This window comes from Cebidichthys violaceus, unplaced genomic scaffold (assembly GCF_023349555.1).
Source record: "Cebidichthys violaceus isolate CVI_PGR_0920_01 unplaced genomic scaffold, fCebVio1.0.p SCAF_6, whole genome shotgun sequence".
In the NCBI taxonomy this organism is placed as follows: Eukaryota; Metazoa; Chordata; class Actinopteri; order Perciformes; family Stichaeidae; genus Cebidichthys; species Cebidichthys violaceus.
The window spans coordinates 5947981-5964465 of NW_027176816.1; the positions used below are offsets into that span (position 1 = coordinate 5947981).

General features: G+C 41.3%; 1 protein-coding gene across 2 annotated transcripts in view; it reads left to right on the top strand.

Annotated features, from left to right (window-relative positions):
- Positions 1 to 16485, top strand: part of LOC137889838 (low-density lipoprotein receptor-related protein 1-like) — an 83383-nt gene that overhangs the window by 19438 nt on the left and 47460 nt on the right. For both annotated transcript variants that reach the window (XM_068733910.1, XM_068733911.1), the window contains exons 3-6: positions 3933 to 4070; positions 10811 to 10930; positions 11229 to 11357; positions 11548 to 11808. In XM_068733910.1, coding sequence (XP_068590011.1) covers positions 3933 to 4070; positions 10811 to 10930; positions 11229 to 11357; positions 11548 to 11808 — 648 coding nt within the window. The remainder of the gene's footprint in view (positions 1 to 3932; positions 4071 to 10810; positions 10931 to 11228; positions 11358 to 11547; positions 11809 to 16485) is intronic.

Below are 16485 nucleotides of genomic sequence, written 5' to 3' on the forward strand. Positions count from 1 at the left end.
GTTTTACATTTCTATGTTGTGGCCTCTTAACAGATGGAGATGATTACGATTTTATGAAGTTATCCATGTTTTATGGAACTTTTAAAGAGAGTTGCAAAGCATTTCCCACAGACTAAAAATAACAGCAAAAGTGTTACAAGAGTGGTAGGAAATGTATTCCGCAGTGTGATAGATCGTATCTTTTGGTCTTATACAAATCCTGGTAGTTGCATTTTTTATAAATTGAGAGTGATGAGGCACTTTTGACTCAAGGCGATGCAAGAGCATAAGAATTTGCTGGATTAAGTGTGATAGCAAAAGTATGAATTACTTTGTCCTGATCAGTAAACCACAACATATATTTCCAAAATGAAATTTATCAGTTTTTTTTAATAGTGATGTTCTTGCCTAGAGAACCTGATATGGAGCTTGTGAGAAGTGGCGGTGCGCAAGAGAAAGTCACAGTATACCAAAGAAGTGAAATGTAGTGCCAGTGCTGCGTACCGTTGAGTACCGGCCCACTTTGTGCACTCGTTCTCATTATTGACTCCCTTTTCAAGCTGAGCATATAAAGAATAGAAGAGTTAAGTCTTTTAATCATGAGTTACATCTTTCCACTGAGCAACAGTGTTTGAGGACTGTAAATAAGCGGTTTATACTCCAGAAACATGAATAGAAACCTAGTTATTTCAATTCTTGTTCTCCTCAGCATCTGGGGCGGAGAGAGTTTGGATGGGAATATGACATCTACACGGTCTGTACAGCCAAATGCTTCATGTAAGTTTCCAAATTCATGGAACTGTGACTTGTTGTTGGCTTTGCCTGGAGCATCAGGGATGTTGACGTAATGATCTTTCAGTTGAGAAAAAGCACTGCAGACTTGACTCAAATCTCCAGTTTGACAGTAAAAGGTGCCAATTGGGCGATGCCAAAAACCTTAACGTGATCAGCACTTGGATAGGAGTCTAGGCCTTGATCTTTGTGACGACAGTGCGATTCTAATCTCCAACAGTAGAATGAGCTCGTCTGCAGTTTCTTTGCTCCTGTCTTGAAGTGCTTATCTGGATAGTGGTTTATGTTAGTTTTCATAGAAATAGTCTAATAAGAATATGTTAAATCAGACAAAAGCCATGTTTAAGAGAACCATTTCCCTTAATCTGGTTTAAAAAGCCACTTTAGTTTATCTGGGGGAAACAACGTTTTAAGATCCAAGACATTTCAAAAGGAACAAAACGTGCAATTGGTTGCTAAAACAAGAAATGTGGTAACTGTGTCACAAAGATTGGTTGATGCTATGAAGTAGCTGAATCTCACTTTGGCTCAAAATAAATGATTTTGTTTAGTGCATCTCTCTCTAAAACCTTGGACCACAACAGCAATTTGATAACAAACCAGTAGTTTGAAAAACATGAAAAGAAGTTCTGCTGTATTCTTTACCATCTGATTTGCACAGCAATCCTCTGCTTCCACTGACGGGTGACGCAGGAAATGGCTACTGCCAGTATGAGGGGAGCTTATTGTAATACACTGCCAACAACTTCCCAAACTGGAGCAGGGAGTACAGGGTTCATCTCCATTGTCCCTCCTGCAAAGTTATTTAATCCTTCATATTGTCCATCCTATTTATTTTTCTGCTGCTGGTCCCTATTCAGCTCCTGCCAAGGTATTACTGTGTTGTGGAACTCAAACAATTATTTATGGCTGTTGTGTGTCACGGGCAGTTGTGAGTGTGTTTCTAAAAACGTATTGTGATGCTTCCTGGTGAGTGGTGAGTGGTGTGTGTGTGTGTGTGTGTGTGTGTGTGTGTGTGTGTGTGTGTGTGTGTGTGTGTGTGTGTGTGTGTGTGTGTGTGTGTGTGTGTGTGTGTGTGTGTGTGTGTGTGTGTGTGTGTGTGTGTGTGTGTGTGATGGAAAGTAGAGTTGTTCTCTTCAGTCTTTTGGTGGCTGCAATTCCTGGGATAGTGTAGCACAGACATTGTATCAGTTTATTTGTCTACCTGCTCAATCCCGAACACATCCCTTCTGCCACATGTGCTTACATGTATGCATAGTTGCAAATACACCAATTTTGGCAGTGTGCATCATTCAGATAACTTTCACTATGACTTACTCGGAGAAATACTGTTGACAAATGATAAATCCTTAGCAGGATTTTTTTTTTATTATTTCCTGTGGGTATGGCAGTTTATTCTCGGTACTGCAGTTTCTGTTGAAATCCCCAGGTTGGTAGTTTATTGAATGTAAATCAGACTGGCTTAGAGGCCGAGGCTGTAGGAGGGCTGCTAATATGCTAGCATCCCCCAGATGGGAGAGCTCTCCCTCTCCCTAAGCCAGATGTATTAGAAGCTAATTCTCTGTTCGAATGTGGCACATTTTCCACTCAGGCTGTTGTGGTGGGATCATTATAGAACCGCTTGTCACTTTAAGGTACTTGTTTGAACTGAGTTACATTTTATGATGTGTGTGGTTACTAATCTCTTGGATGGATAGAGAAGACTTGGAGGGAAAGCTTGTGGTTTTCTTCAGGGAATGCCGACATGCAGGCGAATGTTTCCCTTCATAAGTCTTTATGCACATCCACACTTTGATTTGTTTGATAGCATGTCTTGTAAGAGTACGAGAGAGATGTATTTTTATTTTCCTCGAAGACCTTTTAATCTCCACCATCTCAACTGGATGTGCATGACACAAATACCTAGCATACTGAATGTCAAGTCAAAACAGTTTTTGTTACAGTACAACAACCAACATCCTCAGAGTCTCAGTTCAGATAAGGAAAAAATGTGTGAGGGTCAATTGAACTGGATTTTGGCTGCTAATATACAGACACTGAGGACTTTTGTGTATGTCAGATTCTGAAGGATGCATCTGAAACAGGTTTGCAGCTCAGGGTTCACAAATTCACTTAACATCATCTCAAAGCCTTTCAGCACCGCACATAACCCGCAGAACTCTACAGATCGTTTCCTGTGAAGGCGGTGAACTTTATTTTCTCTGCTTCTAGTGTTTTTCTAAAATGGGTCAGCAGATGTTAGAGACAGAAAAAGGGAAAGAGAGGAGGAGGAGGAGGAGGAGGAAAAACAGCCAAAGCAAACTGTTAGCTCTGCAGTGTGGGCTGAGAGAAGAGATCAAGAGAAGAGTGGGAGAGAATTAAGGGTAGAGACTGTATCTACTCTATGTTCTGGTGTAATGCTGGCAATGAAACATGCTGTGCTTTTTCTGGATCAGAGGAGATCACCTTTTGTCTTTTGCCCGCCACTCCCCTTCAGATTCTGTATCGTCGGTATTTCTAATAAGTTCCTTTGATATCTTACATTTGCAGACCATATTTCATCTCTTTGCCATGCTGTACACATTCACAGTAACTGCAATATTTGACTCTCTCTGACCCATGCAGCGAACATTCAGTTTCTCATGTGTTCACCTATCATCGCAGGTTGTGCATTGAACTAGAGGTGGAGGTTGTTTCTGATGCTGTATGTATATGCTTTTGTGTGACAAGACATCATTGCAAATGAGGGCCTGCCCTCAAAAGATCTCTCAGATATGAAGGAATGAATGAATGAATGAATGACCATCTGTGTTTTGTTGTCTTATCTCTGTTCTATTAATTCTTCTGTTCTCAAGTCGCTCTTTCAAAAGGGATCTTGATCTCAAAGAGACTTCCTGATTATAATAATAAAATTAGAATGAAAAATGTAACATTTTCTAACTGTTGGGCTGTTAGGAAAATTTCTTTTGGTCTTGACAGATCATTCCAAGTGTGATGACATCTACAGGCTTAATGTTAAAATACACACATTTTAATTCATTAGGTATTTTCTTGTGATTTTTACTTTGCATGTAAACAAGTTCATTTTAACATTATATATAAATTATTTGTTGGAGTTTTAACTTTCTATATTTTGCTTTATACTGCTGTTTTTCCTAACATGTGTTTTGCTTGTTTTCCAGGCTCACACAACAGGGTGAACCAGTGTCCTGTCAATGAACACGGTTGCCTGGACCTGGATGTGTGTATCCATATGAACAAAGTGTGTGATGGAGTCCCCGACTGCACCGATGGCTGGGATGAGGGCCCTCATTGCAGAGGTAATATACACATAGAAGCATGCAAACACATCTGCTAACTCCCATTTTATGCAAAAAAAGTGAGAAGAGATGGTATCATCATTTTCTCTATCTCTGCTGTCGCAGAGAGACAAGAGTGACGGCCTTTGTTGCGGGTCAAAAATGACCAGCCAGCTTCTCCTCCCTAGCATCTCCTACTTGTCTTTCTGTTCCGAAACTATAATCTCCTCTATTAGACCATTTAATGAGCTGGCCTGCTCAGGTTTGTGCAATTACAATGGAATTTCTCTTTCTGTTGAAAAAAAGTCATTAATTTATCAATCAGCCTAGCTATGTCACTGTTTCCCCAAATCCCCATGGAAATGATGAGCATTGAGCCCAGATACAGCTGGAAAAGAATCTCATCAAATCCTCCACTATTAATTAGAGTTGATAGAAGAAGGAGCGATGGAACATATTGGGTCCATAGAGTCGGCCTTTGTTGCAGTAGACAAAGAAGCTGGCCGCCGACAGAGTATTGCCTCAGTATTCAGCAAGGCTGTCCTCTGATATAGCGGTAAGAAGCTCTGTCTGATTATAGTTGCAATAACTCATGTTGGGATACATACTTTTAATTTCAGTTGTGCACACCCAAGTGTCGTTCTCTCCATTTTGCTTGCAGTAGTAGTAATGCCCTGTGCTATTCAGTGTCAAAAGTCCTTTACTGGAATACAAAATCACTTATTAAATCAAATATTGACAATCAAGTCTTTGTGGACCAAAGTCCTGGAACATGAGTTGGTCTGCCAGGTTCCCAAACAATGTCTGTAATCTCAGATAATCTTATCTCTTCTTCTAATTTTAAAGTATTAACCAAAGCTTCAGTATCTGCAACTGTACATTTGAGTAATTTAAAATATTTTAGGTTAATTTGTTGTGAGCATGATGTCTGTTTTTTATGCATTTACCCTTTTTAGTTGTATCTTTTTGTGTTTTAATGTCAGCTTTGTGTATTCTATTTGTATTATTTGTTGCTATGTAATGTCTCCCCATCTCAATCTCTCCTCTGTACACATGTTTCGTATTGAACCACCCTGTATAGATAAAGACTGAGTGAATAAATAGATCTTCTACATAGAGTTAAGTTACTGGATTAAAAAGCTGTAGTGCATTAGTCAGAGCATTCAAGTGTAATATGGTTTATCCTGTAGAGCAGGAGCACTGTTGGGCTGATCAAGTGGACACTTGTTTAGAGTGGGTGAGCGCATTTGCATCCCACACACTGGTCATCACTGCGAGACAAGCCTTTACACAACATAGTAATGATGTCATCTAATCGCAACACGCACTGCCTGTCCCTGAAGACACAAGTCCAGCTGTCCTCAGTAAAGCATTGGTCACACACCTACACGTTCACGCAAACGTACACTCACACAGTCACATTCTTGCAAATATACACCCAAACACACCCATTACACCACACACAAACACGCCAGCAGTGTGTCAAGAACGGTTGGCTTTGCCGTTTGTGAGCTCCCCTCTTTTCTGTGAAAGGCCTGGCCTTTCACAAGCAATGTACGTGTTTGCTTGTACGCCAGGTTGTGCAAGTATTCCTGGGCACTGATGCCTGAAAGCACACTTTGTCAGCCAGTGTGTCCAGGTAATTCTGCCAAAGTTGTTGACAAGAGGTGGTTAGAAAGGGGAGTGTAGCAAGGTTAGGCAGGAATTTTATCTCACTGAAATACATTTTCTCTGCATTTTCAAAGTGTGTGGCAAGGGATTAGTTGGCGTGGTTTGTGTTAAGAAATGATAGCAAGGGAGTAACCGCTTAGACTCAATGGTGCTGCGATGGGTGGTGAATTTGATACAGGCAATATGGTTCCAAGTTTCAGATACAGCACTCTGATCTGACACTTGATTTGTGTTTAAAAACAAATAAGAACATACAGATATTCTTAGGCTGTCATTGGAAATTAAAATGTTTTTGTTTGAGGTCCTCAAAATCTTTTTTCTTATTATGAGTGAGAAAATAGTCAAGACTATTATGTATGTCAGCTGCCGCACCAAGTGTAAATATCAGCATTGGCTGGCCGTAGAGTAGCCCCAGTTTGTTCCATACACTTACTGTAGCTGCGGGTAGTACTAGTAAGCCTGATACCTCGACCCCTTAAGAACCGTCTCTGATTGCAAAAGAAGGGAGTATATAGTAGCATCTGACTTATTCAAAGGAGCAGTCCTTGGTGCCTTGTTTAAGAGCATGTAAAAGGCATATGTTGAGAATGTTTTCCAAAGTTATTACATGATCCAAACCAGGGTCTTGAGTTTCTTTTGTCATCCTTTAGTCAAAACACAAACTATATGGCCTGGACTATATTTAAAAGGCCCCTTTTTAACTAAATGTAGCCTTCTTGGTCAATTGGCAGTTATGTTGTTTTTCTGTCATATGGGTGAAAGTTGAGTCTTTTCATTGATCTGAAGGCCTGCATTTGTCCTTTCTCTGTCATCTTGTGGGTGATGGGGCCTCTGCTGGGGGGCAAGGCCTTGGACCTGCCTCCCTCAGAAGGAACTGATTGATAGGGAAAAGAAAATGGGGTCATGGCAGTGCTCTTGAGAGCTCTCGCCGTCTCAAAGGGCTCCCTGATTATTGTAGTGGCCTGATGCTATTGTTTATGCATGCAGTGGTTCTTCATTGTCCTTCATGTCTCACTAACTGTGGAATAAGAATCGGTCATAGGCTACTTGAATCTGCCTGTAGTTGGACCACATTTTCATCTTTATTCATGAGTGGGTCTTGACCTAAATGAGTTTATTGGCTGCAGTTAGAGTTGTCTCGCATGACAAGACCTGTTTTATTGCCAGTCTTTTGCCCGTCACTGTATTTAGAGACACAGTGTTGCAAAACTGTCATGTATTTCTAGGCTCATGATGGTATGCAGAGTGAAGAAAATCTGAGTTTTGATTTTCTGAGGCAAGTTAAACTGTTGTGTGTTTGGAAATGTTTAGTACCACAGTGTGTAGTGTGTGTACTTTGTGTGTGTGTGTACTTTGTGTGTGTGTGTGTGTGTGTGTGTGTGTGTGTGTACTTTGTGTGTGTGTGTACTTTGTGTGTGTGTGTGTGTGTGTGTGTATGTATGTACACTTTGTGTGTGTGTTTCTGTACATTTGTGTTTGAGTATTTGTGTTGGTTTAAGTGCCTGGGTCAGCAGACTGCCACTGTTTGTAGCCATGATAGCTACTGTTTGCTCATTACTCAAGCCACTGCCCTGCTCATGTTTGTGCATGGCTATTTTGTCCCCTTTGACTCTGCAGCTCCACACAATTGCAAATAAATGCACCTTAATTTTCACAATTACTGAGCCTATGCACACCTTAATACCTGGGTATGCACATATTTTTTTCCTTTTAAGTATGATCTACCCTTCTCAAAAGTTATTGCTGTTCAGTAAAGCAGCACATGGAATGCAATAATAATCACAAAGTAGTTTCACATTATGAAATTGTCTCAGCGAGTGCCTGATTGTGTGTTAGCCTTCTGCTAAACTTAAACGAGATTAGTGTTCTCAAAGTTTTAGTCGATAATACATTTGTCCAAATTCTTCATAATATTATGTGCAATGCTAGAATGCAAACTGATTATGTAAAGGTATGCATATTCATACAAACAAATTGAAATATGTACAAACCATTCAGTTTAAGAAGTAGGAAGCAGGTCATTTGATGGAACCGTGTAGGAAAACGGTAAGCTCCTGTCAGCTGCAGGTAGAGGGCAAGGGCATGTGTAGACTTGTTTCCAGACCGTGAGAGCACAAAGGTAGGAATGTCCTGGGAATTACCTCTCTTTAAAGTATCACACATTGGAATAACCTGCTTTTGTTAGTGTGTGTGATTCAAATTTTGCTTTTAATTACGGCTTGTGGATGTCGAAATGCAGGAAGGCTTCATTTATTTTATTTGGGATTAGTTTTCAAGCCAGTTGATGGATAGATGAGCTGATCTTTTTAAAGACTTGGGTTTTGTTGCGTAACTACGGACATGACCCAAACACCACCCGGTCTCTTTTTCACTCAACCTGCGTCACCCTGTAGCACCCGGCCTGTCAGCCCCATGAGTGTATTTTAGAGGAAAATGTCAACTTTCATATATTTCCATATTGACTGGCCATGGACAGCGTCCAACACCAGTTCTTCTTCTCTTCTTCATGTCTCTGTGGCCTCTCCTAAAGTTATTTTTTTCATAGTCTCTAATTTTGTGTGTTGTTCATGCTCCTCATCTCTTTGACCTTTATTTGTGTTTATGTTGTGTGTAATGGTAACTCCCTTTTTATAGGAATAGTTCCAGACACATTTTCAGAATATGCATATCATATAATCTGCAAGGAGGACACAACCTCAATGGATTGCGTCTGAAACTTATGTTGTCATTGTCATAGATTTCTTATATTTTCATCAGCAAGTCATTGACGCCTGTCTTGTGCACACAAATGTGAGATGTCTTCTAATGACACTCGGTCTAGTGGGCCTTTTTGGCAAACAGCCTTATACTTTCACTCCCTGCTTCCCTTTAAAGAGCTATAAATGAGTGAGACTGAGGTTTTGCCATCCATGCAGTAATGGGATCAATGGCTTTGGCGTGCTTGTTTAGGACTGAAGGCCTCCAGTGTGTCACAGTGTGATTTGTTTGCTTCGTTCATTAACCCCTGGTCAAATGTCTGACATGCTGCTGTTGCCTGTTTGCTTGGAACTGGAACCTGCCAGCCACTCCATATCCTTAAGCCCTTTCTGCACTCGTTTCCACCTCTGTTTTGCCCTGCCTTCCTCTTCTCTCCCCTCTTTCTCCATTCCTCTTCATTCTTCTGTTCTTTTCTGTTCTTCTCATCACAGTTTCTGTCCTCACTTCTCTCCCTTTCTCTGCTCTTCCTGCTCATCGTACAACTACAAATGCTCTCAGATGTAAGAATAAGCAAAAGGATTTGCAGATTCACATTCCAGAAACATTTTTTCCCCAGACTCTCTCAAAGGAAAATGTCTTTTCTTTTTTTGGAATAGGCCACAAAAAGTGAATTAAAGTAGGCAATATTTTTGAATGCATTTTTGGAGTAGCTGGGCGATAAGTATTATCAATATTAACTTTTATCATCTCGGCATACTATTCTATCGTCACATTAGTCTCATATCATACTTTAGAGTTCTCATTTCTAAAGGAATGACTATTTAGATCTAACCAATATCTGTACAAATAATAGTTCTTGCTTTTGCCAACAATTTCCTTTTAATCATAAGATTATGATAGGATTTTATTCTTATAAAACACATTATAAATGGATGGAGGTGAGTTGGCTTTGTGATTTGAGTACTTTGTATCATCACAGGTTGATACTGAGGTAATGTCGATAATAATTAAAGCCAAGTCTATATGGCCCACCCATAGCTAGATGGGCACAAAATGACCCTGGACAGAAGTGCATTTTGGGGGTATTTTAGCACTCTAGTTGCCTGTGGTCTCTCACAGTGCGAGGCTCGATGAATGGATTCGATGTGGGCTGCATTGTTTGCTAAGGGACTCTTCCTTTCAGCGGGGCCACAACAAAAGACTCATTGTGGCCCAGAGTGCCTCAGGCTTTATATAATAAGAGCCCTTTACTGGTCCAATCGCCGCTCTTCACAGCCATACTATCACTAGCTACTGTATGCATAGTGTGTCCATAACCATTTACCATTTTTTTGTTGGAGGCCTTGGTAAATGTCTTTGTGCGAGTGGAAGCCTCTTTTATTTAGTTTTGTTGTATTGGTGTTTACACTTGGCAAATGATTAAATGGGAATATTTCTCAACAGGTTCATTAAGGTTTGAGTGAATTGTGACATTGTCAGAATGACACGGATGTAAATAGACAATTATTGATGAAGGAATGAGAGTTGCTCATTATCAGAACAATATATGCCCCTATGCGCTGAGATACAAAAAAAATCTGTAAAATGTTAATTGAATTCTGGCAGAACAAACTCAATGTGGGTCAGAAACCTGTTCTTGGTGGACACATGATCTAAATAATGAAATATTTTATCTGTCTGAGTTAAAGAGTGTCACAGCAATCTCTATTGGCGGTTTAAAGCTAATAGAGGCTGTCTGAAATATCGTTTGTTTTGTAATATCAGATGTGTTCCACCCTTACTACCCTACCCCATTTATCTCCAAGCCTAGACAAACACACACATCTGCTTGCACACACACATCCTATAGCTATCACGATGAGGGGATGTGTGGATGCCCCCCTTTCATTTCCTGCCCAAAGGATGTGTCCTTGAGTTCCCTCTGGGGGTGGGAAAAAAGAGGCCCCCTAACGTGCGCGCATTCACATCAGCTCATCTGTCACATGCCCGGACGAATACACATTCATACACGTGTGTGACCCCCCCTCTCTCTCACACACACACACACACACACACACACACACACACACACACACACACACACACACACACACACACACACACACACGATCCTATCTGATCTCCCAGTGGAGATGTGATAGGATATGACAGTGTGGTTCTGTGAAGATTGTGCTGGGATTAAGATTAACATTAGAGAGCTCATCTGCACACAAACATGATCAAGGATGAAATTACTTAAACAGGCTTCAATTAGCCTCCATTGTTGCCCATCATTTATTTGCCCTCTACAGTTGATATGTATGCTGGCAATGCTGCCCCCCCCCCCCCCCCCCCCCCCCCCCCCCACACACAGTATGAATATTTATTTATCTCTCTGTTTTTCTCTGCTTCAGAGGGAGCACCAGGCTGTGCCTCCCATGGGTGCCAGTTTCACTGTGCTGTGACTCATGATGGGCCTCTGTGCTACTGTAGCAACGGCTATGAGGTTGCTGCAGATGGAAAGACATGCAAAGGTGAGTGGGTGATTTATTCTAGCTTAGCCAAAGTAAAATTCAAAAAATCATCTGATTACTCAGACTTTCTGCTTGCTGACTGAAATTTGCGTGGGGCAGAATGCAGAGAAGATTAAACATTGTTATCAAACCACTTGCCTCAAGGTAGTAGACAAACGCATGGTCCAGAGTTTGGTAGTAACCTTTGCTTTGTGTTACCTGCTGCTCAGAAAAATCTGCAGCAAGTTGTGAATAAGTGCTGTACAATCTGTATATATTTCATCACTGTCTGTTAATGTATTATGTTATTTTCCTGTAGATTTCAACGAGTGCAATGTGTACGGGACGTGCAGTCAGACGTGCACAAACGCTGAGGGCTCCTACACCTGCAGCTGTGTGGAGGGCTACCTGCTGCAGCCTGACAACCGCTCCTGCAAAGCCAAAAATGGTGAGAAAACACAAAAAATGCAAAACATAGAAGAAGGATGCAGTTAATTAAAAAAAAAAAAAAGAGCTGTATTGACCTTTGACTTCTTTTCATCTCCTCCTCATATCTCTTCCCCTTATGCCCCCTCTTCCCCATTTTGTCCTCTGCTTGCCCTCCCTGTCTATTCCCCTGTCCCGATCACCCTCCCCAGAGCCAGTGGATCGTCTGCCTATGCTGTTGATTGCTAACCTCCATGACATCCGCTGCACCTCCCTGAGCGGCTCTACGTCCCGGCTGCCCTCCATCGCCACCAAGCAGACAATGGCTATGGACTTCATCTATGCTGAGGAGACCGTCTGCTGGATAGATGTGGGTGACACCCCCGCTGCCACCCAGCTGAAGTGTGCCAGTATCCCTGACCTCAAGACTGTCACTAACATCCGCACCATCAACATCTCCCTCAGCCTGCACCGTGAGTAGTAGTTTAACTGACGACAATGACTGAAACAGAAAGCTTTTTAGTCTAGAACTGTATTTTATACTGACACAGAAAAATGCTGTCGGGTACTTTTGAGGGCATGACAGTTTAGTTGTAAACAGCCAGTGAAAGAGAAATTAATACCTTGCATAAGAGCACTCAAGCAAGTTGTCAGCTCACCCCGTGTGAAATTTCCGTACTTTGCCTCAGGAATCAAATGGTCAACTTTACATCTGCTAGCTCAGACAAATGTAAAATGTAAAGCAATACAGCCTTGTCTCTGAAAGCCGCTCATACCAGTATTAAAGTAGAAATGCTGAGTCCAGCATTATTTTTCAAAAGGTTTGTCTTTGAAGAACAGGGGCATCCTGACACACCACTAAATCATCCTGTAGAGGTAATATGTATATGTAGCTCATTTATAATGATAGGATACATATCGGCTGGCAGCGTGCCTTCAGCTATTAATTTGCACATTTCTTGACAAGCTAACCGTAACCTACTGATGCACTGACTGTGCATGGCTATTCCGAAGCCTGGAGTTATAGTCCTGCTCTTGTTTAATGCATTTCAATGTAGTCTGTTGTATCCCAGAGCGGGTCATTGATTTTTGATACTATGACATTTAGCATTATGGTTTTCCCATAGAAGTCCTTTCTGCCTTCACAAGTCGTCCCAATTACTGTACATTTTGTCCTGGAAGGTGTTGTAGATCTATAGCACATGTTTGTGTGTGAAGGGGGATATTATTTAGACCTTAACTGGTAAACACTGACAAGTGCAATGTCTGGCCTGTGGAGGTTATGTTCTCAAAGCCATAGGCATCGTCATTACTCCCGGGCTCTCATCTCTTGGCCATTACCCAGACACAGACATGAGTAGCATGTGAACACTTCCCTCTGACAGGCTTGCTCATATAATGCTGACATGATTTATCTCTGATTACAAGCCTGACAAGGTTTGTTTTTATTCGCCTGGCTGACGGAGCCGTTACTCTGTAAGAATGGGGGCAGAAATGTAGACAAAACATAAAAGCTAGGGTGTGGGTCTGTGCGTGTGTGCATATGTTTGTGCGTGTGGGAAGCGTTCCCTTGAGAATTGGCCTCAGGCATCTAACGGCAGACACGAAGAAAACAAGTGGAGAAAGGCGGGTGTGTAGACCCAAACCTGCGACATGGTTAGAAGTGCCGTGGCTCCTATCCACTTCAAATGAAGCTTGTGCAACTGCTGTCACTGCTGTCAGCTGGGGCAGAGCCGAGGCTCAGAGGCTCAGCGAACCCCAGCATCCTACAATGGAGTTTTTCCAGTTGATTCACTGCACTCTCATCAGTTGCCCGTATCCCAACTCGCCCTCATTGTGTTACCTTCTTTTTTTTTATCCACTGCTCCGTTAAGTGGTCTGAGAGGTAAATGGGGGCGAAAGGTGGAATTGTACAGGGACCCCGAGAGAAAGGTTGAAGCAAAAGAGACAAGGGAATGATAAAATGAGAGGGAGAGAGAGAAGGTAGTGATTTGCTGTACCTTGGGTGTGTGTGTGTGTGTGTGTGTGTGTGTGTGTGTGTGTGTGTGTGTGTGTGTGTGTGTGTGTGTGTGTGTGTGTGTGTGTGTGTGTGTGTGTGTGCGCGCGCGTATCTGCGAGTGGTCATGCAGATGGTATTTACATTCCTCGGTTGGGTTATGTCAGCCTGAACAGCCCCTACATTCCAGTCTGTCCACTCAGGTCAACATATTCATAGTTGTCGCTCAGACGTACGCATCGAGATCGACCTAAATACCTTTGACTTATGCACCCATTACTTGGTGACATATTACCTTTTTATGATTTTAGATTTTGTCTGTTACTGTGCACAGACTCAATCTGACTATGTGCTGTCCCACTTCTGTACACCTGTAGAATATGCAAAGCTTGTATGTAACCATAAGTCAATCTGTAAATAAAAGACAACATCTAAAATTAAACTTAGATGCGCAGCTTATTGTATTCCATTTAATTTTTGATCCTTTATTGTCTTCCTTTGATGCTGCACTGACTTTTGTTCATTAAAACTAGCATTTCAATTTCATCTTATCTAATTTGGGAGTCAGAAAGTGCAGTTTCGAAAAAGACAATTATGAGAATGAGTTTCTATTAAATTTAGGAAATGGCTCTGCAGTGCTCACACAATGAGAAAGCTGAAGTGAACTGTGTCTTAACTACTGGGGGAAACTAGTGAGAGACGTGTGTTTGATGAAATTTCTTGAATCTAGTTAATTTCTGATTTGTAAGTGTTCAGCTTTAAAGTAAATTGAGAGAGAATGAAAGAGAGATACGGCAAGACCTGTAGCCTTGTAACTTATTTCAAAAAATAAAACTTGAACTTAATAAAACATTTTTTCTTCCGCAAAAATTGTCTGTTTGAGTGTGGGAAATATTAGAGGATGTATCAAGCGTTACCTTTTATTATTAAAGAGTACAATAATACTGTTGTAACACCGGCCCCACATATGCCCAGTGTACATAAACGGTCATGTGATATTTGTTTTCAGGCATGTTAGTATAGATGGAAATCATTTCTAAAACATTGCTGAAATGCTCGTGTGGATGGAGATCGTTTTAATTTTAAAACTTAGAAAACGTATTAGTGTGGATGTAGCCGTGGACATATTATCTGTGGATCTGACTGTGCTGTGATGTACTACAGTAAGGGTTTAGCAGTAGCAGTAAACCACCATCATTTTAGGTTAGGTGGCCCACCTTAACTATAACACACTGTGTGTGTGTGTGTGTGTGTTCAGTCATGTCTGTTGGTCGATTTTGACTGTCCTCAGTCACTGAGGGAGCAAAAAAGACAAACAGGGAAGAGGCTCTCTTTGCACTTTGGCTGACTCCCCATTTTATGTTACATCAGTCTGGGCTTTCAGCTGAGATAAGGGAGCAAAAACCCCTCTGTTCATTTTATGGAGCTCAGCTGAGTCAAAAAGTCATTTGTGGCATATACTGTGTGGTTTCCCTTGTGATCTTTTGCTAAATGTTAGCTAAGCTTAACTTGTGTGTCCTTCTTGATGGAACCATTTAAAAATACATTCTGATCATATAAATGATGCCAACGTGAACTCTATGTTGGCTCTATTCAGTGTTTTATAATGAGCAGGGCTCAGGTGCACTCTTAAAAGTATGGTGGACAGACCAGGAGATTGGCCTTGGATGGATATGGATGAAGGGGGGGGGGTTGCAGGGTTCACACAAACAGAGTGATTTATAGCCTCTGGGAGCCTGAGAGAGCAGGGCAGATAAGTAGACGAGGGTTCCAGATGTGGCCTGCTCTGTCTACATGTGTGAGTGTCTGACTGGGGAGATAAAAGGGGAGCAGAGACTACTGGTCCCATCCTCTCCACCCTCCGAGCGGAACTCCACAGCAGGGACCAGCCCTTCTCCCCATGTCCCTCTGCCTATCGACCTCCTTCCTCCTTCTTTCTAGCCTTTGTTCTTAAGGGTTTTTTTCCCCCAGAATAAGTCAGTGCACAGAAGATCTTTATACATTTGTGTCAAAATCTGATAATAACAGTATATAGTATATAAATAGTATTATGGTGAAAATCATCTAAATCTCTATTAGCACAGGACTAGTATTACCAGAGGACCTCATGTGATTTTGAAAGTACCCCCCCCCCCCCATATCTGTGTTACGTGCAACACATTTGCACTGGATGAGCAAAGTCTGTATTTTTGCTCAAATTTACTGACATCATCCCCTGGGTATTATGACAAGGATTCGCTTGTATAAAAAATATTAGACTATATACTATTTATATTTAATATTATTATGTTATTTTATTATATCCAAAGCAGCCTCCATAATTCTTGACTAGGTTTGAGGCAGAAAACGGGAGCGGAGAATACAAAAAACCTTGCAAAAAGGAAATGCAATCCAAAATCACAAATATGCTGATTTGCACAGGACTGATATTATCACATGACCTCTGTTTATTGAAGTATGGTTGGTAATTTGCGGTGAAATTTTTACGGACATGGCAGATTCGTACAGGATTAAGATCACAAGGAACCTCCTCCGCCATTATTACAAGTTTTTAGAGGTCCCCTATATTAATGTGCATCTTGTTTACACAAAGGCTTCCAATGTACTGCATTATTCTCTCAGCTGTTATCTGCAGCCAAAGACCACATGTCTATTCTAACTAAAGGACTTAATTTTTCAATTCTTGTCCTTGTTTCTTTTTGTCATGGTTGGAATTTTGTGACTCAACCTGTCTTCAGGTCTTCCTTTCAAGCCAATAACTTCAAGAACTTCTCTTTTTCACCTGTAGCAGAATATGACAATAGGTAATATGTCAGATGTTATGGGAAATCATAATCGCTTGACTCCAAAACTGTGCTCTTGAGCGGTCAAAAGGGGTTTTGCACAGATGAATGGGATACTCTTGGAACAGGAAGTATTATGGAAGCAGCATGATGACGATTCCCTCTGCTATGCTCATGTAAATATAGGAACACAGTCATGTACAAATTTTGTTGTGCGATTTCTGAATGACTAGTTTGAAGAACTGTGGTCCTATATGTAAATACCTTTTGCTTTTTGGACAGAAAGCATGTTTGTTGTTGCCAGTAAGACCCCCTCAGTTTGTGAAACGTTTCTTCAGAGTAGTGTGTGCTGGTAGGTGTTAGCAGGAAGT